The sequence below is a fragment of the Pithys albifrons genome, chromosome 12 (genome assembly GCF_047495875.1).
Source record: "Pithys albifrons albifrons isolate INPA30051 chromosome 12, PitAlb_v1, whole genome shotgun sequence".
Classification (NCBI taxonomy): Eukaryota; Metazoa; Chordata; class Aves; order Passeriformes; family Thamnophilidae; genus Pithys; species Pithys albifrons.
In genome coordinates this window covers 15,343,979-15,367,050 of record NC_092469.1, presented here as the reverse complement: position 1 = coordinate 15,367,050, position 23,072 = coordinate 15,343,979, and the positions used below count along the sequence as shown (strand labels likewise).

Sequence of the window (23,072 nt, the reverse complement as noted above, 5' to 3'; positions counted from 1 at the left end):
TGCTTTCAGCAATTAACTATTAATTTATAACGCAGAGTGGGCTCGCGGCAGGCATCCTGTCCTTGACACTGCTCGCCTGGAGAATCCCAGAGGATGGCTGCAGATGCTCGGTTTCCCTCAAGGTCAGTGACCGTGAGTGCCTCCCGCAGGGTACCCGAGGCCATTCCCCTTCTCAACTCAGGAAGAAAACAGCACTACAGGATTGGTCCTGGCAGGAAACGAGCTCACCCGGCACAGGGAGAATGAGGCATCTGCCAGGGAGAGGAGGGAGGCTGGCACCTCGTCTTGCTCAGGGGGTTGAGTGTGTTGCTGCAGCATTGCCAAGTTCTCATCTGTCCTTCTCCATCAGTCTTTGCTGACAAAATGGTTCATGGGAGCTCTTGCAAGCCTCCTTGCAGAAATAAGACCACTCTGTTTTGTCCTGGAGCTCATTTTGGGAATAGGTTGGGCCCCAGCACCATAACAGAAATGCAGGGATGGACAGTGGCATACAGGGCAGGTGTGCACAAGGAGTGGATGAGAACTTGGGTCTCGGAAGTTCCCAAATGGCAGCTGAGAGACTGGAGTCATAAAAACCTCCAAGCTTAGTCTGTCCTTTCTCATATGGAAGGTGACAAACCAAAGGTCATCCACAAATCCAGCCAAGAAGCAGAAAGCACCACACTCCTCTCTGGTCGTGGAGCCAGGGATATGGGAGATGTGGATTCACCCAGTGGTAGCATGAAGCACCTCTTTCCCTGGTGCATGCCTCTGTTTCCCCACAATGAGTCTAAAATCTGTGCAAGGGGTAGCAGTTATTTATGTAGGTATGTCTCAAACAGGACTTTGCTGGAGAATTACTGCAAGAATGCAAAATATGGAATATTTCTGCATGAAGAGCAAGTTATGAACTGACTGGAGGCAGCATGTTAGCTTGCTCTCTTGACTTTATCCTTTTCCACTCTCCATCCCACTCCAGCTCTCTCCACTTGCCCTGGTGCGTCCATGTCCAGAGTTCAAGAAATCTTGGCAGGAGCTCCAAGCCCTGCAGCCCAAATGCCTGCTGAGAGAGGAAGGCAGCGTGTAACTTGTAGAGTCTTAAGGAAACTATAGGAAGATTAGGAAATGTGTGATGAGTTTTGATAAGTGGAGGAAGCAGGTCATGTCCTGTGGGCATGTCGAGTGGGCTCTGCTGGAAGTATGAAAGCATGAAAAGCAGCCTTTGCCACAGCAAAGGATCAGTTAGTCTTCTCAGCACTCTCTACTCTGGTCCAAGATGTGCTGGGCTGGCAGGATGATACTGGGGATCTTCAGGATCTTGTTAGTGCTTGTCCATGCATCAGCTGCCTGTGAATTTGGGCCTTCTCCTTACAGGACCACGGGGATAGTCTGCAGGATGACCAAGCCTGCGGGATTGCTGTGTAAGTGCCTGCTGGATGGAGCTGTGTTTGCTCCATCTCCACCAGAAGGTAGTGACAGATCAGCCAAGTGAGGGGGTGGGTTTCTTGCTTCCCTGGGTCTTGTGTAAACAGTTTATCCAGCAAGATGCATTAATACCTGCCTGTGAGCACAGCTTAAAACATGAGCACCTAAACTGAATAGGCACTGCTTCTCAAAAGAGCTTGAAAATGGTCTTCAGCCCAATGTTTTAGTATTGTTCTTTGCTGAGGGTTGGCACGATGGAAGAGCTAGAGAAAATGGGTATTCAATTTCTCTCTTTGTTGCAACCTCATCTCTTGGGGTCAGGGTGTAGAAGGGGGGAAACAGGTTCTCTGCTGCTGTGGGTTTATTTGTGAGGATTTGAGGGCTTATGGGTGGGGGAAGAACAGTTAGTTCTTCTGTGAAGGATGGGAACAGCTCTGTCCCATCCCCTCCAACAAGGGTATATGCAGAGAAGGATGCTGGGCCAAACTAAGAGAGGGTATTTCTGGAAGCAAAAAAATTCTGTATTACCATGTGCCTGAACCTGGACTGGATAACACCAGGAAAATGGGCACAGAAACTTGAATATCAGAAGTTTTCAATTGGAGACCCAAGACTACAATACAAGCAAGCAGCAACAGAGCAAAGCACTGGGGTAAAGTCAACAGCTTGTGTGATGTAAGGATGAGTACAGCCTCAGCCTTTCAAAAATCTGCTCCTGAGGTGCATGGATGGAAACTAGGCATGATTACCTGGAAACAGACCTGCTGGTGACCGTTGAACTAGACACACTGTTGTCCCTTGCTGCCATCAGCTGTTAAAGTTAGGGACTTTTTACTTTTTCACTTTACTTTCAAACCATTTCTAGTGCTTCCTTAATCTAAGGGAAATACCTTGGATAAAACCCTTCTGTAGTGCTTTAATCCAGGGTGCGGATCCAACTTTGCAACCAGGTGAGGTTGCAGTTTGGTATCTTTGCCCTCTTCTTCCACCAACAGTGAACCAGGAAACAGCACAGGTCATCCAAGCAGCCTTCAGAAATGCCAAATTCCCAAACATCACTGGGGAAAGGTCTGTGCGTCTCCTCGGCAAGGTGGCTTATGGGCTGACCAAGTGAGTATCTCTGTGTCTCTGTGCCAGGGGAGATCTGGGCTGTGGGAGGGAAACAGAATCTGACCTTGGAGGGAGCTTTAATCCAGCAATTCCTGGTGAAAGCAAAGGTCTGGACTGGGGCAGGCACACATTCTGATCTAGGCCTTGCAGACAATTTGCACATTAAGGTTCAGTCTGCCAATGTGTTTTTAAAGAGCTTTCCCAACTCAGTGGGCAGCCAGAGAGGCAGCACATAGAGCACATCTGACAATGGGGGTGGGGAGCAATGCCTCTGTGGCCTGGGACACCTGGAGCTGTTGACAATAGATGGAGCCCAAGGCCCATCAAGTGGCAGAGAGGACCCATCTGAGGCTGCTGGAGTCACCCAGGTCAGCAGGATGTTACTTGGCTGTGATTTGTGACAAATCAAGCTGGGTGTTTCTGTGTTACTTTTATTTGGGGACAACAAATGCAACAGTGCATTTGCAGGACAGATTTCCTGCCATGACTGCAGCTGCACAGAGCACTGCAATGAAACAGAGTTGGGTTGCTCCATTTTTCCTGTTTAAAGCATCCCCCCACCTCATATCCAAACATCACCAGGGAAGTGCAGTGCACTGAGGCTGAACAAAAGCACCACTGTCCTTGTGCCTGGCCCCTGGAATTTGCAAAAGCTTCTGAGTCTGTCACTGGCACAGGTCCCTTAGAGACCTCACATCCTCAGGAGCAAACCTGTCTCAGCCAGTCACAGAAAACAGCCCTGGTTGGGGACAAACTGTGTTTGTGTTGTTCCTAGCATCCAGGTCAATGACTTGTCCATAGAGAAGAGCGACGTGGAGCTTAAGGAGGAGGATGCCATTAACATTGCCATTAAAAACGTGACAGCCTCCTTCAAAGGGACCCTGACCTACGGCTATGCTGGGGCCTGGTTGTAAGTACCCAGGGCTGGCTGCTGCTGAGCACCACAGCCCTGGCTCCTGCTGCTCCAGTGGGGACTGGCCATGACACAAGAAGGTGGAGAGAGGCTGCACTCCTTGGGCTCTCTAGCCACGGCAGCATTGCACACTGCTTGAGACAGGATTTTATACTCTTGCAGTGCTGCTCAGCCCCATCACACTGCTCTGCTTATTTTTCTTTTTGTCTTTCTGTCCTCACCATGCCTGAGGAGGCAAGATGGGCAAAGCTTATGAGTTGACTTCTTCCCTCCCCTCCTTACTTTATAAAGTCTGAGGGGATAAAGGGGTTTAATGCTCCTCAGTGCTGCTAAGGCAGCAGTTTGCGATGTTTTAAAGCCAGGCTATCTGATAGAGGCTGTGGCGTGTATGGGGTTTGCTCACTGCAGTGCAAGGACTGATGTGAGAGGTGTTATAAAACTCACCCTGGGGCTGTCCTGTGGTCAGGGAGAAGCTGCTCCCAGCACGTGTTGCTAAATGTCTTTCCTTCTTGCCGTTACAGTTTGCAACTTTTTCATTCAGTTGACTTTGAAATCGAGTCTTCCATTGACCTCCAGCTGAACATTAAACTGAGTAAGTGGGAGATCTGCTCTGGTTTGTGAGTTGCACATACTGCCCAGCTTCTCCTGGGCGATGTTCAAGGACCCTGACAATAGGAGATAGGGAAGCTGACAGGTATCAAATGGGGCATTAAAAAAGGTGCTTGGTAGACTAACTCAGCTGGAGCTGCAAGAAGACACCCTCTGTACAGGTGCAAAGTAGCCCCATCTGCCCTGACTTTGCAGTCTTGAATATTTTGGAAACATCCCCCGGGAGGAGATGTGAGGAACTCTGGCTGCCCCTCTGCAGTGATGCCCTGCTCCAGGCACCCAGTGTCTGCAAAGTGCATCCACACTCCTCTTCTCAGCAGCAAATTAGCTACTTTTTTTTCCTTTTTCTCTTTCATCCCATGCAGTGTGCCAGGAGGACCAACTGGCTGCCGATGCCTCAGACTGCTACCTGACTTTCCACAAGCTCACACTTCACCTCCAAGGAGATAAGGAGTGAGTCTGTCCCCCTTCAAAATCAAGCTTTATTGCTTCACTGCCAATCCCCAAATGTCACCCACCATGGGGACCACTGGTGGTCCTTGACTGTGGTCCCTGTTGTACACAGACCAGGCTGGCTGAAGCAGCTCTTCACAGATTTCATTTCCTTCACTTTGAAGCTTGTTCTCAAGAGAGAGGTAAGAACAGTCTGTGGACAGAGGAAAACTTGGTGTAGCTTTGTAATCTACAAACTTTTCTGCTCCCATGTGCCCACAAGATGGTAGAGTATAATGCTAGTGCTTGTGAAAAATAAGACAAATAAATCGAATCCACAAAAAAAAAAGGCAGCTTGTACAAAGTGAGAGGTGTTGCTGACATTGATGCTGCTGGACTCTGACCAACAGCCCCCAGATCTCCTATGAGGCATAGCTCCCCTCTACAACCCAAAATTGTACCCCATGCATTTAGTTTTTTTCTTCTTCCTCTTGTAGGTGTGCAAGGAAATCAATTCTCTTGCTCAGATGTTGGCAAATTTTGTACTTGATTTAGCAGGTAAATATCTTTGTTTTTTCTGCTTTCTTTTATGTGCAACTTTAAACATTTGAGCCTGAGCAGGGCAGTAGCCACATCCATCAAAAACATCCTTCAAAAATGTGCATGGGATTCCAGGCCCTCGAGCAACTGCAAAATAAACCTTAGCAATGTACTATTTTGAATTTTCTGCATCAGGCTGATTTTTAAGGGTGGTTGAACAGATTGAAAGACATAGTTCATAAGCAATTTCTCCTTCAGAATGCACTGACCAGTTGTGCAGGGTAGCTGCAGGACTTAGGTTAGCTAGAACATGCACTGGAGTATTGGGCCTGAGATATCAGAGCATTTGGATCTGCCTGCTGGAGATTTTCCTAGTCCCACATATCAGGGAAAAGGAGGGCAATGTAAAACTAGGGTAATTATCCCCATTTCCCAGTGTTGAAATTGTGTCAGTGAGCTATAGCAAGGTCAACACTAGCTCCCAAATGAATGGGAACCCCTGTCCCACCCCGTGTCCTTTTATAACCCCCAGTCACCTTCTGCACCAAGTCCTAAAAGCAACTGTTGTAAGCTCTGCTCAAAGTCGTATTTCTGCTGTGAGGTTTTTTTTGTGTTTTCTTCCTGCAGTAAATTTTGTCCAGGATAAGGGTATCATCGTTGATCTCTCCCTTGCATCAGATTCTGTAATAAAAACAGGTTACATAGAATCACATCACAAGGTGAAGTACCCCAGGCTGCTCAAGGACTGATGTTTTCTGGTGATGGTGTGTGCTGGAGAGCTGGGAGGGGCTGGTCCTCTGCTGCCCTGCTGAGCTGTAGCATGGGCTGCTTCCAGCCCACTCCCTGCCCTGTGTCCAGCCACCCCTTGCCTTGCAATAGGACTTGCAGGTGTTGACATTTTGTTGTCTCCCTGCTGGTTTCTGTGGCCAATACACTTGTTTTCCATTAAAGGGCCTTGTCCTGTACAAGAACTACTCCAGCATCTTGAGCGACTCTGCTTTCTCCCCGTCACTGCTGACTGAGTCCCGCATGCTCTACTTCTGGCTGTCCGAGCACACCCTCAGCAATTTGGCCTCGGCAGCTTTCTTAGATGGGAGACTGGTATTGACCATCAGAGGGGAGAAGTTGCAGGTGATTTCAGGGGTGGCCTTCTCCTTAACTCACACATCATGTTTTGGGGAGAAAGCAAAAAATTCTCTAAACACAGTGTGTTTGCAAGATCTGGTTTCTGTAGAAGATAGAAATCTATAGTCAGTCACTACATGTGATCCAGAATTTGGTGCCTTCTTGTCAAGAGTGTTCTCCCAGGCAATATTATCCCTTGGAGTGGCAAAACCAGCTGATAGAAAACTTGTCTGCTGAATTGTAAAGGGACATGACTTTGGGGGAGCACGGAGGTAGAAAAGGGATGAGCTCAAGGGGAGCTCAAACTGGGCACAGGCCACACCTCACAGCTCTGTCCCATTCAGCCTTCACCAGGGCTAACCATAACCTTGTGTTTTGGTTTTCCACAAGCTGTTTCTCATTTGTTTCTAAAGGCGCTGTTTGAAATGGAGGACACGGAAGCACAGCAGAAGGTGGTGCAGACGGTAACTTTTGGTCCTATTCTGAGAATTTTATGTCAAATGAGGAACTCTCAAATGGATTTTGCTGCACTGTAATATCTTGTGTCTTGGGTAGGCCTGGTGGGGAAAACTAGAGAATGATGGAGAAGTTATTGTGCTTTGGAAGGAGGATTGTTCCACTCTCCATGATTGCACAACTTCCTTGAAACCTGGCTGAGTTATTTGCCTTGTGTGAGCAGGAGGAGGAACTGGGGGCTACAAAAGGGATGCAGCTGTGTGGCAAGTTAGTATGAAACTGGTATGGGAAAAGTGTGACTCATTTGTTGTTCCTTCCTTGACCAGATTTTTCAAGGCACATCCTACAATGACTCTGTGGCCAAGGTGTGGAGTCTCTCCCAGCCCCAAATTACTCTTCAGCCTGAAGGGACAGTTGTGAAGTCCTTGGTAGCAGTGGAGGTCAGCATCCTTCCCTCAGAAGAAGAGTCTCTGGTGGTTCTGTACATGGAGAAGGTCAGTTCTTGCACGTCTGGACTGTGAAGACCTTGAGATAAGTTTGTCCCAAGTCTGGACCACTCCTGGTGTGCAGGGACAGTAATGGCAGAGAGCCTTTTGGGAAGGGTGGGTGGTTAAACCACAGGAAGTGGAGAAGGCATATCAGTTCCTTTTAACACCAGCATTTCTTCCCTCAATGTCTCCTCTATCAGGACAGCCCATCAGCGATGTGTGAGGTGGTAAAAGCAGCAGAAAGTGCTGATAAGCCCCCATAAACTTGTATCAGACATGGTGAAATTCCTGCAGCTGAGGTGTTTTAGGAGAGAATGAAGGCACCATGGGAGGAATGTACTTAGTTTGAAATCTCATTCCCAAATTCTAGCTTTGGCCTCCACTTAGAGGACAGTTGTCTCTGAAATGAAGATCCAGCTCTGAAGAATGTGAAGCTCAAACCCTAACCTTTTTCTCTATGTATACCTGTATGAAAGTTCCTGCTCACACTGTGTTTTACTCCAAGCTGCTTTATACTGATTCTAAGGAAGCAGAAAAAAGAAATGCCAGCAGCTTTCCAGTCATGTGTAACATCACAAGAAAGCAGTATGTTTGTCCAGTTTTGTAACTGTGGGCTGAGGTAGACACAAAACCAACCCAAACCTTTGCCCTTTAATTTAAAGGGTTAAACTGTAATTGAGAATAATTCCCTCCTACCCTATGCCACATTAGCAGTGTTACAGGAAAACATACACAACTGTTTCTTGCACTCCAAGTGGTATCTTGAAATAAATTTCAAGGATTTGAAATTACAGAATTGCAGAAGCACTGACTTAGAGGTGGTTCATAAAATCATGGCTCCCAGGATGTGAGCCATGGACTACCAGAATCCTGGTTGTGACCTGCAACTTCATCACAAATTCTCCTTTTAAATGAATGTTTGCACACAGGCAACAGCAAGAAAATGAGCCTAAATGACCAGAATTCAGAGATTGCTTTATTTTTTAATTGGCTATATATTTGATGGCTATCTGTGGTAGCCCTGGCTACCTTGAAGCTAGAAGGATGTTGAACTCTGACTCATAGAAAGCAAACCAAAATATGCAAATGCAACTCCCTGCTACAAGGTAAGATGAGCTGTGCCTCACCCCTGCTGTTCTTCTTTCTGCAGGAAATCACGGTCACCATCCAAGCCGCCTATGCAGAAAAGAAACTCATTTTGCAGCCTTTGAACTCTAGGTTGGTACTGTGCTCTCTTAAGGGGTTTGCTGCCTCTTTTAGACTATGCTTAAGAGCAGCATGAAAAGAGGATCTCTGTAGCCCTTTGTGACTTCCCCCTACCCCTTTTTTTCCCTTCCCTTCAGCATAGAGTTTAAAGTCTTTAAATGCACAACTGATCCAAGTGGGGTAAGTCCTAAAAAAGTATTCTCTAAGTAATTTGAGGTTAAATTATGTCTTTAAAGCATTTTTGCATGAATTTTCTGACTTTCAGAATGACCCATCCATACAAAACTTCATGCAGAATATGATCTCAGTTGTTGGGATTCCAGAAGTAATTTCGAGTGAGTTTTTCCTTTGGGGAAGTGCCAACCTACTCCATAAGTGTTTAACAATAGATCCCCTAAACCTGAGCACTGAAAAAATACAACAATAACACTAACAACTATGGGGGAACCACACCACTGTTTTGAATTCCTGCTGGATTCACTTGGGGAATGGGGAACTCTTTGTAAATGGCTGGGAGAAAGGAAAAGTGAGTTTTCCATCAGGCCAAAAGTTGTGGGACGTTGAGGCACAATTAGCTGTTGGCAACGGGCAAACAGGGTGGCAGCACATGATGAGCAGCAAGCTGGAATGGCCAAACCTGTAACTGGATGGGTTTGCTGATTCCACAGGCATTGAATCAGCTCTGACTTCACTGATGAGCAACAAAGGACTTAATCTATTTGATATCATAAATCCTGAGATCATCACAAGAAAGGTAAGCAGAACTCAGAAATGCCTGGCTCTCCAAGCCCTCTTGGGAGCGTGGCATAAACTAACATAACACTTTTCTGTTTTCTCCCCACTTTCTAGGGATATGTTATTGTACAACTTGACTTTAACTTCCCGCATCATTTGCTTCTTGATTTCCTTCAAAAAAAATTATAGAGCTGATCCCTTCATAAAGAGGCATAGGAACCTGTGTACAGACAGAGAGGTTGTGTGTGAACCAATTAAAAGAAGAGCTGATTTAAATTACCTTCTGTAGAATTTTATTTCCTTTTCCTGAGAAATGCTCCAGGTTCTGTGCAATTGTGCTCCTATGGAGACTTTCCTCTGCTCCTTTGATGTATGCTGCTTTTTCAGGATCTTTAAAGGAATTACATGCTTAAGAGCAAGGGCTGGACTCTTGAAGTGCATGGTCTCTGGATTAGCACTCCTGAGGCAGCAGAAATGGATTTTGACCACTTTTGGTATCTCTGCTGTTAGTTTTGGAAACATAGCACTTTTTGTGCTAATTTTTTGTTTTCTTTCTGCCAAGACCCCCTGATGTTGACAGACTCCAGCAATTCAACTGATATTACCAAACTCCAAGCAAGCCCAATACCTATAGTTCTGGTTGGATCTGGGTATGGCTGAAAAAAGTAAATAGGATATGAATTTATAGTGCGGTACAACGGCAGAGAGATCCTGTTCCCACTATATTTTCTTTACAGACCCTTGTGACTGTGTAGAGCTCCTGGCAAATCGCCAATGCCCGTGTTTTTGAAACAGTGACAGCAAATTTGAGAAAAACAATAACAAAAGGAAAAGAGATTGTAACAGAAAGTTTAACTGTCTAGTCAAGCAGCAGGTTTCTCTTCCTACCATAGTGCAATAATTTATCTGAAGTTGCTCAGTTATTTTCCTGCACCAGTTCATGCTTCTCTTTTTTTTTTTCCTTTGTCTTTTTTTTTTGTCTTTTCAATTGGAGGAGATCTCAGGTGACAAATCCAAGATTGTAATGGTGAATAGGGATCACATTAACAAAGGCAGAGGATGATGTTTTCCTCCCAGAGAGAGCAATAATTAAGTTTGGGTTCCCACAAAGAGCCCTGAGGTGCTGGTAGCAGGATGGGTTCAGTCTCTTGAGTTCCCTGGGTGTGGTGATTGCTCCCTCCACAATGTCATGGATGTTCTTCCTGGGATATGAGGCAGGTCCCTCTGACATGCCCCTCTCTCACCCTCAATGCCAGAGGCACTTCCTTGCTCCACATGGCTTTTGGGTTCAGTGGCCATGGTGCACAGGCTTGGGGGGAGGATGCTGGGGCACACAGCAGGGCTCAGTTTAGAGGTTGCCCCATGGCAGCCAAGGACCAGCTGTGTCCATGAGACAGCAAGGGTGATGTGAAAAGTGTGACACAGTGGTATGACTGACCTAGTACAGCAGGTGGCTTTGTACAGTAGGCAACTTCCCACCTCCATTCCCACCATGTTCCCATCACTGCCTCCGCTGGCTATTTCAGTACCAGCTAAGGGCTTATTCATGCTCCCTCCTGCTCTAAAGCCACTGCTGCTGAAGGGATATTTTGCCTCCCTGCATGGCAATGTCTGCTGAAGACCATGGGAACTGGTTTCTGCCAAGACACAGCCTTCTGCTTCTCCTGAGTAATATCCCACCACAGTGATGAGCATTAATAAAAAGGAAATGGCAGGGGAAGATGCGTTCTCTGTGTTGCAGGTGTCTTGCCCCTCTAGGGACATTCAGTGGTGACAGACGGTGGGGACTGGGCTGCCCTGCTGTGGGGGCAAAGGAAGGTAACAGAGCTGGGAAAGGATCTGCAGCACAAACCTGATGAGGAGAAGCTGAGGGAGATGTGAGGGTTCAACTGAGAAAAAAGGAGGCTCAGAGAGGACCTTATTAATAGTCTCCATAATTCCCTGAAAAGGGGTTGTAGGCAGGTGAGAGTCAGTCTCTCCTCCAGATAGCAAGTGACAGGACAAGAAGAAACAGCCTCACGTCACACCAGGGGAAGTATAGATTGGATATTAGGGAAAATGCCTTCACTGAAAGAGAAGTCAGGTGTTGGGACAGGCTGCTTAGGGCAGGGGTGGAGTCACCACACCTGGAAGTGTTCAAAAGGTGTGTGGAGGTGGCACGTGGGGACACGGCTTAGTGGTGAACACAGAGGTGCTGGCTTTATGGCTGGATTCGATGATTTTAGAGATCTTTTTTGACCTGAATGTTTCCATGGGGGAGCGAGGACTGGGCTGAAGGGACGGAGAAGCACCAAAACGCCTGCCGGTCCAGCACAGAGTCCCTGCGGGGCTGCCTTGTGCGGGAGGTGCAGCCCCCGCGGTTCGGAGCCGCTCCGCAGCCCCACGTGCTTTCCCGGCAAAGCCGCCGCTAGTTTCGATTTCGGGTGGAGCGGTCCCGGGCCCCTCTATCGCTGTGTCAGCGACGGCACAGACCGGGTCAGGTGAGCGCGGCGGGGCCGCATCGGGGCATCGCGCTGGGCACCCCGGGGAGGGACGGGGCAGGCGTCGTGCTGAAAACTCCACGAGGGTTTGGGTGCGCGGGGGCTGGGTGTCTGGCTTTGCCCTTTGCCACTCAGCTTTTAGAACTGACGTATTTTGCAAGAAGCATGGCTGGAATAATAGACTTAATAACGCTGGAAAAGACTCCCGGGCACACCGAGGTCAAACTTTGCAGAAGAGATGACTTGTCCTGCCAGGCGCAAGGTGGGTCAGATCCGATGTGGGCACTGCATTTGGCCACCCCAGCTCCTCCGTGTCACCCCGGCCCCTCTGTCCACTCTCGGTTCTCTCATCGCTCCCCGTGTTCCTTGCACCGTGCTCAAGGCACGAGAACTAGAGTGCTTGTCTGGAGACACGGGCGTTGCTGGACTTGGGTGTTTTATATTCTCTAATGAGCTAATTATGGCACTGTGGTGTGCCATCTTGCCTTCTCTGGGACTCGGCTGCAGCCTCCATCCGATTTTCCAATGCAGCTTCTCTGGCATCCAGAAAAATATTAATAATATTTCATTGTTTGTTGCATCCCTTTCGGTTAGGTCTGTGTGCATTCAGTTCTATTTAGAAACCTGAGATCTTTTATCAATTTGTTCACATCTCCCCCATTCTCACTTAAACTTTGTCCCCATTCCAAAGGAAAAACAACTTGTTTTTTGAACTTAGCTATAACGGAAGTGGTGAATTGTATTTTCCCTTGTCCCAGAACAATCAGTTGTATGTTTCTAAATAAAAATATCAAAATATTCCCGTTGCAAGAGTTTTAACCACAACCAAGTTTCCTCCACAGAGAGAGTGTTTGCCTCTGAGTTCCATTTTTTGCACCACTCTCCTGAAGCATTACCAAAATTAACATCTGACTCTAGATTTTAGAACAGGACTCACCCTGCTGCTGTTCTGACTGGATGTTTTTTCCCATCTCACAGATGGCTTTCAGCTAGGGAATTCCCGACTAATTTCACTTTCGTTTTCCTCAGTCTTGTTTAACACGTCCTAAAAGGCACGGGTGGGCTTTGTGCCTTGGGAGAGTGGTGGGTTAGCAAGTGGAAATCAAGGCAGTGGATGTTGTCCTCCAGCTTCTTTCTTTTGTGACACCCCCCCCATGTTGGTTTGGTGACACTGCTCTCTGTCTGGGTTTTTGGTAAGTAGCCTGTGCTCCTCAGGGCATGCAAGAAGTTGGTAGATTTGCAACAGGTAGTTTCACATTTCGGTTTAATTTTTCATACGTAGGAACGATGTGAAGGCCAAGTTGGGGAGGGGACATGAGTTTTAGTGAAGTGTTTTAGTGGTGGTTTTGCATTTGAAGGGCAAGGATTGAGGCTGAAAAGTTTTCTGGGTTTCCTCGTGAGGTTTTTGTGCTTCATTTTGATGTCAGAATTGGTTTACTGTAAGTCAGTGCTTGTCATTTCTGATGGTCTTATTTAGCAGAGCAGTAGTAAAGGAGCTGTGCTGTGTCTCTAGAGTTTTCATGTAACTTTTCAGTGTTGTTTTATTCTTGAACACAAGTCTTTCATTAATTCTTAAAAGTTTAGTGTTTGTCTGAATGGCTTTCCACCTTCATTGGCATTAAGGCCTTATTATTAAATAATTTTATATAATACAATATAACATAATATAACACAATGTAATTACTATAATATAAATAATTAAAATATATTAATCTATGTATTTATTTAATGTGGCCTTATTAAGTTGGGTGTTCTTGGTCATCAAGGCAGTAAGGTCAGAGCATTGCTGCAAATTTCTGGGATTTGACTGGGGGAGTGTAAAATGAAAATTCCTAAAGATTGACTAAGAAATGGAGTTTGTTTTGCAGGAAGCCCTGTTATTTTGCAGTTTGTTTAAATTTGAAAAGCTTAAATGTTTTCTTTTGAGATTTCCATTAATTAAAATATTTTTCCTTTGTTTTTAATGCATGTATTAATTATTACTGTTCTTTATTTGTATGACTGAGAATATAAAAAAAACCCAGAATAACTAATAATAAAACATTTTGAATGAAAACTTAGAGGTCTCTCCAGTAAAGTTCAGAATTTCAGTTTTTGACCACATGTTTGACAACAGTATTTGACAGCCTGAGCAGAAAACTGATCCTGGTTATGCCAAATTTTTTAATCATTTCACCAGGAACATTTTTCTTGATCTTGTTAGAATAGTAAATAACATGCATTAGAGTATTTTTACGAACTGGGGGTTTTACCCCCATTTTGCTGGGTCCCAGAGCTGCCTCACCTTTTATGTAATGCATTCTGAAAGTTTGATCTGGAATGGGAAGCTGGGTAAAGTCATTCTTACAGTGATATTGTGTTGCAGCAGTATATGGAGATACTGTGTAGTAACCGACTTCGGCCTGAAGAGTGAGAGATGAGTAGAAGAGCACACAGTATAAACAAGGTGTGCTCTTTGGGGATGTCTACTTGGCTTTTGTAGCACAGGAACAGAGGAGGTTGATGAGGTCCTTTGCATCCAGTCCCTGCTGTGGCACTCAGGTCATAATTTGCATTAATTTGCCTCAGTCTCAAAACATCCAGGGCTGTTGGAAGAGACAGCACAGAGAGGGCAGAGAGAGGTGTTGGATGATGGGGGAACGACTGTTCTCTTAAATGTGAGTGTGACAAAGGTCTAGACCAATTTAACCTCCAGTGCTCCAACTTGCTACCTGCTTTTCTTTTGTCTTCAGCTTCTGGGTGCATGCCATGCCCACCAGCCATAGGGGGAGGTGATGTTCTCTCCATGTAATGCACCCTTGGGAGAGCATGGCTCTGTTCCAGCATGACCTTAACTTTCTGATTTATTAGGAGTTGTCTCTGGTCAGAAGGGAAGGTCTTAACTCTTTCCAACAGAGTGTCCTTCTGTCTTCCACTTCTATTTTGAGTTCTTCTCTTGGCTCCATAGAAATCTCCCACTTTCCTCCTTGGACAGGTCAAGGTGGCAAAAATAAAAAGCCTGAAGGCCTGTGCCTTACTGTAGGTATCTGAATAGTCAGTGGGGAGGAGAACATGTCTGGGGAGTGAGGGCTGAACACCAGAACAGGTGTGCTCTGCAGCACGACTCCCTCATTCCTCCATCCTGGTGGTGCTGGAGTGGCTGCTGCTGTTTGGTTGGGAATGTATTTCCTCAAAAAATAATAGTTACTGGGGAGTGGCACCATGTGCACCAGCCTCATTAGGGGATGAAATTACCTGGCCCAACAGGATGTTTGTGCTCAACACTGTTACTGGCTTTTTGCTGAACTGAGCTTCTCGTGGTCCTGCCCCCACCCCACCTAAACTTGGGTGTTACAGCAACAGTAGAAAGTCTTCCTACACCTCACTAAGTGCAGCAGTCTTTGACCTGGAGGGACTGTCCCCTGTAGGTGCAAGGCAGACAGTTGGTGAGGGGATGGACCATGGAGGCATTTCTGTAAACACAGCGATAGCAGCTGTTTCAACATCCATGTAGGGTACTGTCTGCTGGAGTCAAGCTGTTGTAGCCTGGACTTGGGACCCTGCTTCTGCATGTTTGGAGATGTGCTGGATAGTAATTGCTTTCCTTATCCCTTTCCTTGTGTAAAAATGGTCGGACACCAGCCAACACCTGCTGCAGAGTGAGATGAAATTTCCCTTTGCTGTCCCTGCTGAGACATGGGGAGCTGGCACTGGGGGCATTTTCAGTCCCCTACACTTGAAATTTTTTCATGGGAGCTGTGTGGCCTCAGAGGATCAGCTTTTCACAGGTGGTTTTTTTTTTAGTGTCGCAGGCTGCTTAACTTGAGCAAGCTGCTGCTACTTCTGCATCAGCTTCTGCGGAGGAGCTAAGAGCAGCAGGGTCGCACAGACCAGCTCAAATCAGACAGTGATGCCAGGAAAGCTGTGATTCCCATGAAGTGTTCATCTAAAACTGTCTTCACTTGCATCTTTAGGGCACAAGGCTGAGTCCTGCATTTTCATCAGACCACTAGTGAATCTTTGAATGTCAAAACTTCCTGGTCACTGCTGCTTTGAGTGAGAAGAGATGACAAACACCACAGCTGACCTTTGGGTCAAAGTTAAAGCTTATAGATCTGTGACCTGTGTAGTTGCAATGGCCTTGTATGTCTACATCCTCCTCTGTTACTGTCCCTAGGCAACTGCATATAGGCATGCACCGTGCTTTGGGGTGTCCCTGTGTGCTGAAACACAGCCACTAGCAGATTGACTCTACATCAGAATATGGAGCAGCAGCCACCTTTGCACTTGACAACTGGAAGAAGGCTGATCACACAACAATGCAGGTAGGAGATTATGTGCATGGCTGTGATGTGGCAAGGAGGTAGAGGTGGAGATGACATGGCCACTAAAGCATAAATGAGTTGTTCCCCACAAAATGAGCAGCAAGAACAGCTGACTGAGGCCTTTGTGCAGGGAGGTCCTGCACAGACTTGTGAACTGAGATACAGACAGTTGAACAGGTAAAGAAAAAGTTGCACACACAAGGAAAGCAAACCAAGGAATTAATTCACTACTTCTCATGGACTAGCAAGCATTCAGCCATCTCCAGGAAATCAGGGCTCCATCACATGTAGCAGTGACTTGAGAAGACAAACGTCATCACTCTGAACTCTCCACATTCCTCCTTCTTCCTCCAGTTTTATATTCTGAGCATGATGCCATATGGTCTGGAATCAAACTGACCCTTGGGTCAGTTGAGGTCAGCTATCCTGACTGTATCCCCCCCCCAGCTTCTTATGCACTCCAACTTGCTTGTTGCTAGGGTGGTATGAGAAACAGAAAAGGCATTCTTGAGCAATAGAAACATCCCTGACCTCTCCAGAGGTCCTGGTGCATGTGAAAAATGCCCAGGATGTTATATTTGGCAGATGGCCACTGCAGTGATACAGACACCAACAAGCTTCTCCTTGGCAGCTGCCAGAGACACTGACTCCTCTGTGTTACTCCTGCCCCTCACAGTCCTGCTGTGCAGACAAGGACTGCTGTCCTTGCACTGTTATGATTGGGATCAGATTTGCCACTTGACACTCCAGGGGTGAGGCGGATGAGAAATTCTGGGTTAGACTAAGGGATAGAAAAGCAGGCCAAGTCGTTAAGGGCTGTGCTGGCTACTCAACAGCAGGGCTGTGTGAGTGAACATCTCTCTCTCCTGTAACTGTTATTACCCCACTAGCCCCCACTTCAGAATGATGATCTAGACTTGGAAGCAGCTGTAGCAAGCGCCCGCCCCCAGCTCGTGGAGTTCCTCAGTCACTGTCCTGACTGGCTGCTCACAGCCTCCCAGCACTTCCTCACGGAGCTGGCCCTGAGCAGCCTGGGTGGCATCACCAACAACAAGGAAAAAATCTCAGCACTCCTTGACCTGCTGGAGAAGGCTGGTCCTGCCACCTGGAAACAGTTTGCACAGTACGTCTGTATGGAATGTGACCTCCCCCTGCACCTGGAGGTGCTGCTCATGAGTTCTGCAGGAGAAGGTAAGAGAGACCAGGCTGGCTTCCTTTGACCAAACATGGCCAACACCTTGAACCACCTTAGCCAACAGATCAGTCTAGGCAGTGACACCACCAGTGCCCTTGTGTGGTCTTTTTCTTGGAAGCACAACTTTTGGCTTAGAGATGTAAGTTGAGGTAGAAAAAAAAGATCAGACTTAAGAAGCCAAAACCAAAAACTTGTGCACCCTCATCTCCAGTAAAGCTGAGATGAAATATTTGATGGGTTTATTTTGAAGGAGAAAAAAAAGAATACTATCTCTTTGTTCTGTGGATTTTTAATTGTCATTTTTTAGTTTTCCTGAACCAGAAAGGCAAGAAACAGAAGTCTAAACAGAAATCTAAAAATACTCCCACCACAAGAAAACCACTTCCCCATATCTCTCACTAGCAGTTGGAGGCCGTGGCTTTAGAGAAAATGAGGCAATTCTTAAAGACCACAGTCAGTTACTGTGTGTTATCTGGATGATTATACACAGTGTGCACGTGCTCTGCTTTGTAAGAGACAGTGCCACCAGCTAAGCTGTGCCCCTCCCTTACTGGGTTACTTTATGTGGTGATTAATTCTTCTCTTCTTCAGGAAGTCTCACAGGATGAGTCCTTCTCAGCAGTACTATCTTTCACATTCTGCTTGCAGTAACTTCTTAGTTGCATCGGTTGGGTGGATGCAACCTTTGGTAACCAACTGCAGCAGCAATTACTTTGGCAGAGATGCAACAGGGAAAAGACCAGACAAGAAACAGGGAACATAAACTGATGGAGGATTTTTCGTAGGGATGAAGCTGAAACAGATTGCAGTCTTTTGATGCTGTGACATGCCATAAAAGGTTTCCAGCTTATGCTGGTTTAACTGTAGTATTAACAGCTGAGCATCACTGATCCTTCTGAGGGTGAATTGCCTCTGGTTGTGCTGAGGGGGGTTTGTGGCAGCTTTGAGCCATACAGTGAGTCAGAAAAGGCCCTTGGCTGGACTGCTGCCTGTGTCAGTGTTTTGTTCATGGCAAATCCTTTGCAGGAACAGGGAACTGTAGGGCTTCCCTTTTTGGCTGAAGTGTGGCTTTAGATCAGCCAAAGCCACCCATACTCCCAGTTTGTATGTATCATAGAGGAAAATTATTTCACTTTCCCTTGAAAGCAAAGATTACCTGTGTTCTCAACCAATCTAAAAGAAAAAGATCACAGGGTGAGCCTGAAACTTGGCTGTGTTGCATTAGCCCTTATACTGAGTCTTCCAAGGTGCTTGACCTTTGACTTTGGCCAGTAGCACTCCAAATTTCAAGAGCACAAAGCTCTCATTAACCATATTTTATTTCCTATCCCACTCCTTTAGGTAACTTCGGCCAGACAGAAGCAGCATGCCCTGATGTGACTGCCTGGTCATCTGAGCCAAAAGGTAAGGCTGGAACAGACCCTGGGGCACTGTGTTCTTGGAGTTTATCTTCTCTGCCCATATCCTGAGCAGGGCTAAAAATGTTCCAGCCTCAGTGCTGGCCAGGTGTGAAGAAGCCACTGCAACTTCAGGTTTGATTGTTCTGTTCTTGGTGCTTCCCAGGCAAATCTCCCCTGTTCTCATTTTCTCTCCCTGAATTTCAGAAAAGTCTTACTGGCTCTGACTCTAAGGAGCTCACTCATTTTAGCTTCTCTAGCCAAGGGAATCCTCCACCCGCTCTACGAAGTCCCTGCTTTTTGTGTCCTGTAGAGGTGCCTAATGCTGGTGGCAGGGAGTGGATTTGTGCTGGATTGCCTGTGGTGAAGAGCAGATGATTTGAAGGAAAAGCTGCTCTTCATTTTTTTCCTATGATGTGACTTTGGGGACCAGGCTAAGGCTGACACAGCAGCAGGAGGTTCTTGCAGAGCTGGCTGTGGTTCTTGCTGAGGTTTGCCAATTTCCTCAGTACCTTTTAACTTGTGTGTTTGCATCTCCTGCTCCTGGCCAGAAGCACTGCATTCCCTGAGCACTGAGTGCTGCCTGCCTTGCCTGCTTCTGCTGGAGTTACTAATTTTAATCATAGCTCCCAACCTACCCTTTCAAGTTGCAGCTGTTGGTAGGGTCATGGAGACACTTTTGCCTCTCCTTTTTACTCAGAGACTGTTTGTGAGTCACAGCACTGTGAATGTCTTGTGTGTCATATGCAGGTTTAAGATCTTGAAAACAAAAGTGACCTTTTTGTTCTGCAGACAGACTGCTGCTGCCAACTGCTGTGCTGCCCTAGTGAGTTGGTCTTGTCAACTGCTGGTGCAATGGAAACTGGAAAATAATACTGAAAGTACAATGACCAGTTAAGAAAGGAAAGACTCATGCTTCTCTAAACTCTGCCCATTCTCTCCATCTGACAGTGCACCATAAACAAACAGAATTAACCATTATAAACAGCCCTGGCAAGCTGTGGGCCCTGCATTCCTCAGAAGCAGTTGTTTCCTGCCTCATTCCCCAGGATAACAAAACAGTTCCTGTGTTCAAAGCAAGGCATTTGCATCACCCAGCCTACAGTAAGACTCATCAGTGAGGTGGTTGTTATCCATCTCAGAAAAAGCATTTCTGTAAACTCAGCCGAAGTTTACAAATAGTTTTGTCTCTCCAGTTTTGCCTCTTCAGCTGCCCAATGCTTTGCTGGAGAGTCTTGCCCACCTTTAATAAGCTGCCATTCAAAATGCTCTTTTGACATCTTTCTGACTTTTTCAGGGTTTGGTCACCATCACAGCAGCTCTGGGAGTGCCAAGGATGCCAAACGGCAACGACTTGGTAAGTAGATGTTCCAGAAGCAGCGCCGTGTTGTGCTTTCCTCTGTGCAAGGACCTATTTGACTTCTTTGCAGAAACACCCAAGAAATCAAACTTCAGCATTGAGAGAAACTTTTGTTGAGTAGCTGCATAAACTCTCAGTGCAACAGGTTATAAAGATAATAGGACCTGGCAAATAACAGGAAACATCCATTTCCATTTCAGAGATACATTAAGTCTACCTGATAAGGGATGTTGATGGCAAAGGCTGAGAGCTAACTTAAAAAGGGATATGCTGGTAAAACATTCAGTTCTGGGTTATCCCATGTTTGTTTCTTTGTTTTTTTTTTAACCAAATCAGCAGACTTACTGACAATTTAAAACCCAGTAAAATCTTCACTGTTTATCACATTGAAAACTCATATGATTTCAGATCACTTTAAAGTGGAGAAGTAACTGCATAAATTGAGTGATGACTAAGTCATGCATGGTAATTCTGGGAAATCTTGGGTAGCCTAAGCAGACCTGCAGGCTCTATAACACCAGTATCCACATCTTTTCCTTCACCATATACCCTTTTTCACCCTTTTCTGCTCTGCTTTTAAGCCTTGCAATGCCCATGATCCAGCCCTGCTGGGGGTCTGGTGGGGTAGCACAGGGATCATGGCAAAGCTGGCAGCTGCAGCTGGGCTGGAGCCTGGTTTTGACTGAAAGTTTTCATACAGGGACACTCTCCCAGGAGGCCAGATCTTGTCTGTTGACAAAACTCAGCAAACTTAAAAGCAGTGAGGACAGGATTTTTCAGAAGGTGCTTCCCACCCTTAATTGTCATCACTGTTGTCTCTTCAACAAGGAGATGCTGGTACCATTGAGAGTGTTAGAAGCAAAGGCTGTGCCTGCTCTAAGGTGCAGATAGCTGAGCAAGTGTGGCACAAAACCAGCATGGGTGAAGAGGGAGCTAGTGAATAGGGAATTTTATGCATAATACACGGATACCTAACTCTCATCTTAAAGAGAGAGTAAGATTTAGTTTTCATATAAAGCATTACATCCCTTCCTTGAATTTTCCTCTTTACCCCTGTCCAAAATCAGGAAAAATTATGGGTTATTTTCACATGTTCAAAATCTGTCATTTCTACCTAGCAACCTCTGATCAGGGCCATTGTTTCTGTATCTAAAAGTGGTAGTGTTTTGGATCTGTCATGACTCACAGGTAACTCTTTCACCCTCATACTCCCTCTGTTGTCTTCTCTCTTAGATTCATCTGCCAAGTACCGGCATCTCCTCATGGATTCTGTCCGCCAAAGATATGGAAGGAGCAGAGAAGCAGGAGCAGAAGCACAGAAACAAACACAGTCGCTGGCTTTCAACCAAGCCTTTGTCAACCTTGTCATTCGTCAGAGCAAAACTCCCCGATTAAAAGAGAAAACAGATAGACCCCGAGAAGATGTGGCAGGCGCTCCTGAGCCAGAGGAATGTGCAGATACAGCTGTGAAAGTATCAGATCTGTTTTGTAGTGTGGTCCCATTGGGCACAACAAAGGTGATCTTCTTATATGGTAAACCAGGTACAGGCAAGACTATGCTAATGCACAGGATTTGTCAGAAATGGGCTGAAGGTGTCCTGCCTCAGTTTCTCTTCACTTTCATGTTTGAGTTTCGGCAGCTGAATTTATTAAAAAGAAAATTGACTCTGAAGGAGCTTTTGTTTGATGTGTTTGTTCAGCCAGAAGACAGCCCTGATACAGTGTTCCAGTACCTCTTGGAGAATGCCCCACAGACACTGATCATCTTTGATGGGCTGGATGAGTTTGCTGCTAACATGGATGTGTCGTTCTCTAAGGGAGGCACAACTCTTACCTCCCCTATGTCCATATCCCAGCTCTTTGCAGACCTCTGTCATGGGAAGCTCCTGCGTGGTTGCACAGTGTTGGTCACCAGCCGACCTAAGAGACTACCTGACTTCTTATTGGATACAGTCAGTGTGTTGGGAGAAATTTGGGGATTTGACCAAGAGAAAGTTGAGGAATATGTCAGCCACTATTTTCATCAACATTCTTTCAAAGAACAAGCCATTTCTCACCTGAAGAACAACACGAAGCTCCTCAGCATGTGCCTCATCCCTGCTTTGTGTAATGTGGTGTGCATTTGTTTGGAGTATTTGCTCCTTAAACATCAGGTGAGTGTGGAGCTTCCACAGACTATGACACAGTTTTATATCAAAATGTTTCTCATCTTCCTAAACAAACAGCAGGGAGAGTATGCAGGTGATGAGGAGGCTCAGCTGAACTGTAACAAGAAGGCCATTTTGGGTCTCTGTGATCTTGCACTGAAAGGCCTGGAAGAGAAGAAGCTTGTATTTTACCTTGGTGATATTCCAGAGCATGTGAAGAAATTTGCTTCCTTGCATGGATTACTGACTGTCTTTGAGGTGAAGACAAGTGGCACTTGCCCAGAAACTGGCTATGCCTTTGTGCACTTGAGCTTGCAGGAGTTTTTTGCAGCACTGTGTCTCATGGTTAGTAGAAGTGTGGATAAGAACTACCTGAAGAAGAAGTTCTTCTTGAAGTCAAAGTGGATTTTAAAGAGTGAGACGAAGAGTGAGTTCATGGAGAGTTTTCACATCTTTCTGTCAGGCTTGTCGTCAAAAGAATGTAGGACATTTCTCATGCTGCTGGCAGGACAAGATGAAGCCTGGGTGCAGGATAAGCAGGATGTGATCCTGCAGTCTCTCAAGAAAATGGCAGCCACTCATCTGACAGGGCCAAAGGTCCTCGAGCTCTGCCACTGCACCTTTGAAACACAAAACCTCGAAGTAGCCCAGCATATTGGGAGCCTGCTGAATTTCAAGTATGAGTTCAGAAACTTTAGACTGACACCTCTGGATATGTCAGCTTTGGTTTTTGTCATAAACTCAGGCCAGGATTTGACTTGTTTGGATTTTGCAGGGTGTCTTGTGGACATTGACTGTTTGGAGATTCTGGCTGGCTGTAAAAGAGTGGAGCACTTGAGGTAAACACACACTGAGTGCTAAGGGTGGAGAAGGGCTAAGGGGGTTGGAAGGACAAGCCTTGTCTTTGTTCTAGAAGGGAGAGAAAGATGTGAGAAATTCTGATCTGAACAGCATAAGGTCAATACTGAAGAAATGTATTAAATAAGGAATTTGTGAGAGATTGAAGGATATTAAGGTGATAAATACATTCTGGCTGTATTTTTTATGTTTTTCTGATTTGATTAAAATAAACAACAGGGTAGTTAGTGCAGTAGATAAGAGGGAAAATTATAGAGGTTTCTGGACAATATGAAGGCAAGGAGAATCCTGCAATCAAAGGAGAAACTTGTGA

The 23,072-nt window shown here is 46.0% G+C and overlaps 2 protein-coding genes across 7 annotated transcripts in view; both read left to right on the top strand.

Moving 5' to 3' along the window:
* Nucleotides 1-56: 56 nt before the first annotated feature.
* On the top strand, nt 57-9,297 carry CETP (cholesteryl ester transfer protein). 2 transcript variants are annotated; one of them, XM_071567417.1, is made up of 17 exons: nt 57-122; nt 1,354-1,400; nt 2,400-2,514; nt 3,290-3,424; nt 3,949-4,019; nt 4,402-4,489; nt 4,602-4,671; nt 4,966-5,026; nt 5,636-5,727; nt 5,960-6,139; nt 6,547-6,597; nt 6,916-7,083; nt 8,228-8,295; nt 8,421-8,463; nt 8,549-8,618; nt 8,952-9,037; nt 9,133-9,297. In XM_071567417.1, the coding sequence occupies exons 1-17, from the start codon at nt 94-96 to the stop codon at nt 9,205-9,207; spliced, it is 1,449 nt and encodes a 482-aa protein (XP_071423518.1). In that variant the 5' UTR covers nt 57-93; the 3' UTR covers nt 9,208-9,297. The 2 variants fall into 2 exon arrangements, with proteins under 2 accessions (XP_071423518.1, XP_071423517.1); XM_071567416.1 differs by lacking the exon at nt 57-122 and having other exon boundaries at nt 1,226-1,400.
* A 2,146-nt stretch (nt 9,298-11,443) lies between these two features.
* Nucleotides 11,444-23,072, top strand: part of NLRC5 (NLR family CARD domain containing 5) — a 44,102-nt gene continuing 32,473 nt past the window's right edge. For 4 of the 5 annotated variants that reach the window (XR_011698879.1, XM_071567546.1, XM_071567547.1 and 1 more), the window contains exons 1-6: nt 11,444-11,498; nt 15,655-15,802; nt 16,693-16,993; nt 18,339-18,401; nt 19,692-19,751; nt 20,988-22,740. Coding sequence is in view for 4 of the 5 variants with exons in the window: in XM_071567546.1 (XP_071423647.1) it covers nt 15,797-15,802; nt 16,693-16,993; nt 18,339-18,401; nt 19,692-19,751; nt 20,988-22,740 (2,183 nt within the window). In the remaining variant the exon portion in view is untranslated. Of the gene's footprint in view, nt 11,761-15,654; nt 15,803-16,692; nt 16,994-18,338; nt 18,402-19,691; nt 19,752-20,987; nt 22,741-23,072 lie in introns of all 5 variants that reach the window. The other variant, XM_071567545.1, reaches the window with a different exon arrangement.

Excerpts from the sequence above, each read along its gene's own strand:
- CETP (XM_071567416.1), top strand. The coding sequence starts at position 1,256 with ATGTGCTGGGCTGGCAGGATGATACTGGGGATCTTCAGGATCTTGTTA. Across the intron at positions 4,020-4,401 it reads CCAGCTGAACATTAAACTGA|TGTGCCAGGAGGACCAACTG; the intron begins GTAAGTGGGAGA and ends CATCCCATGCAG. Across the intron at positions 8,464-8,548 it reads GCACAACTGATCCAAGTGGG|AATGACCCATCCATACAAAA; the intron begins GTAAGTCCTAAA and ends TCTGACTTTCAG.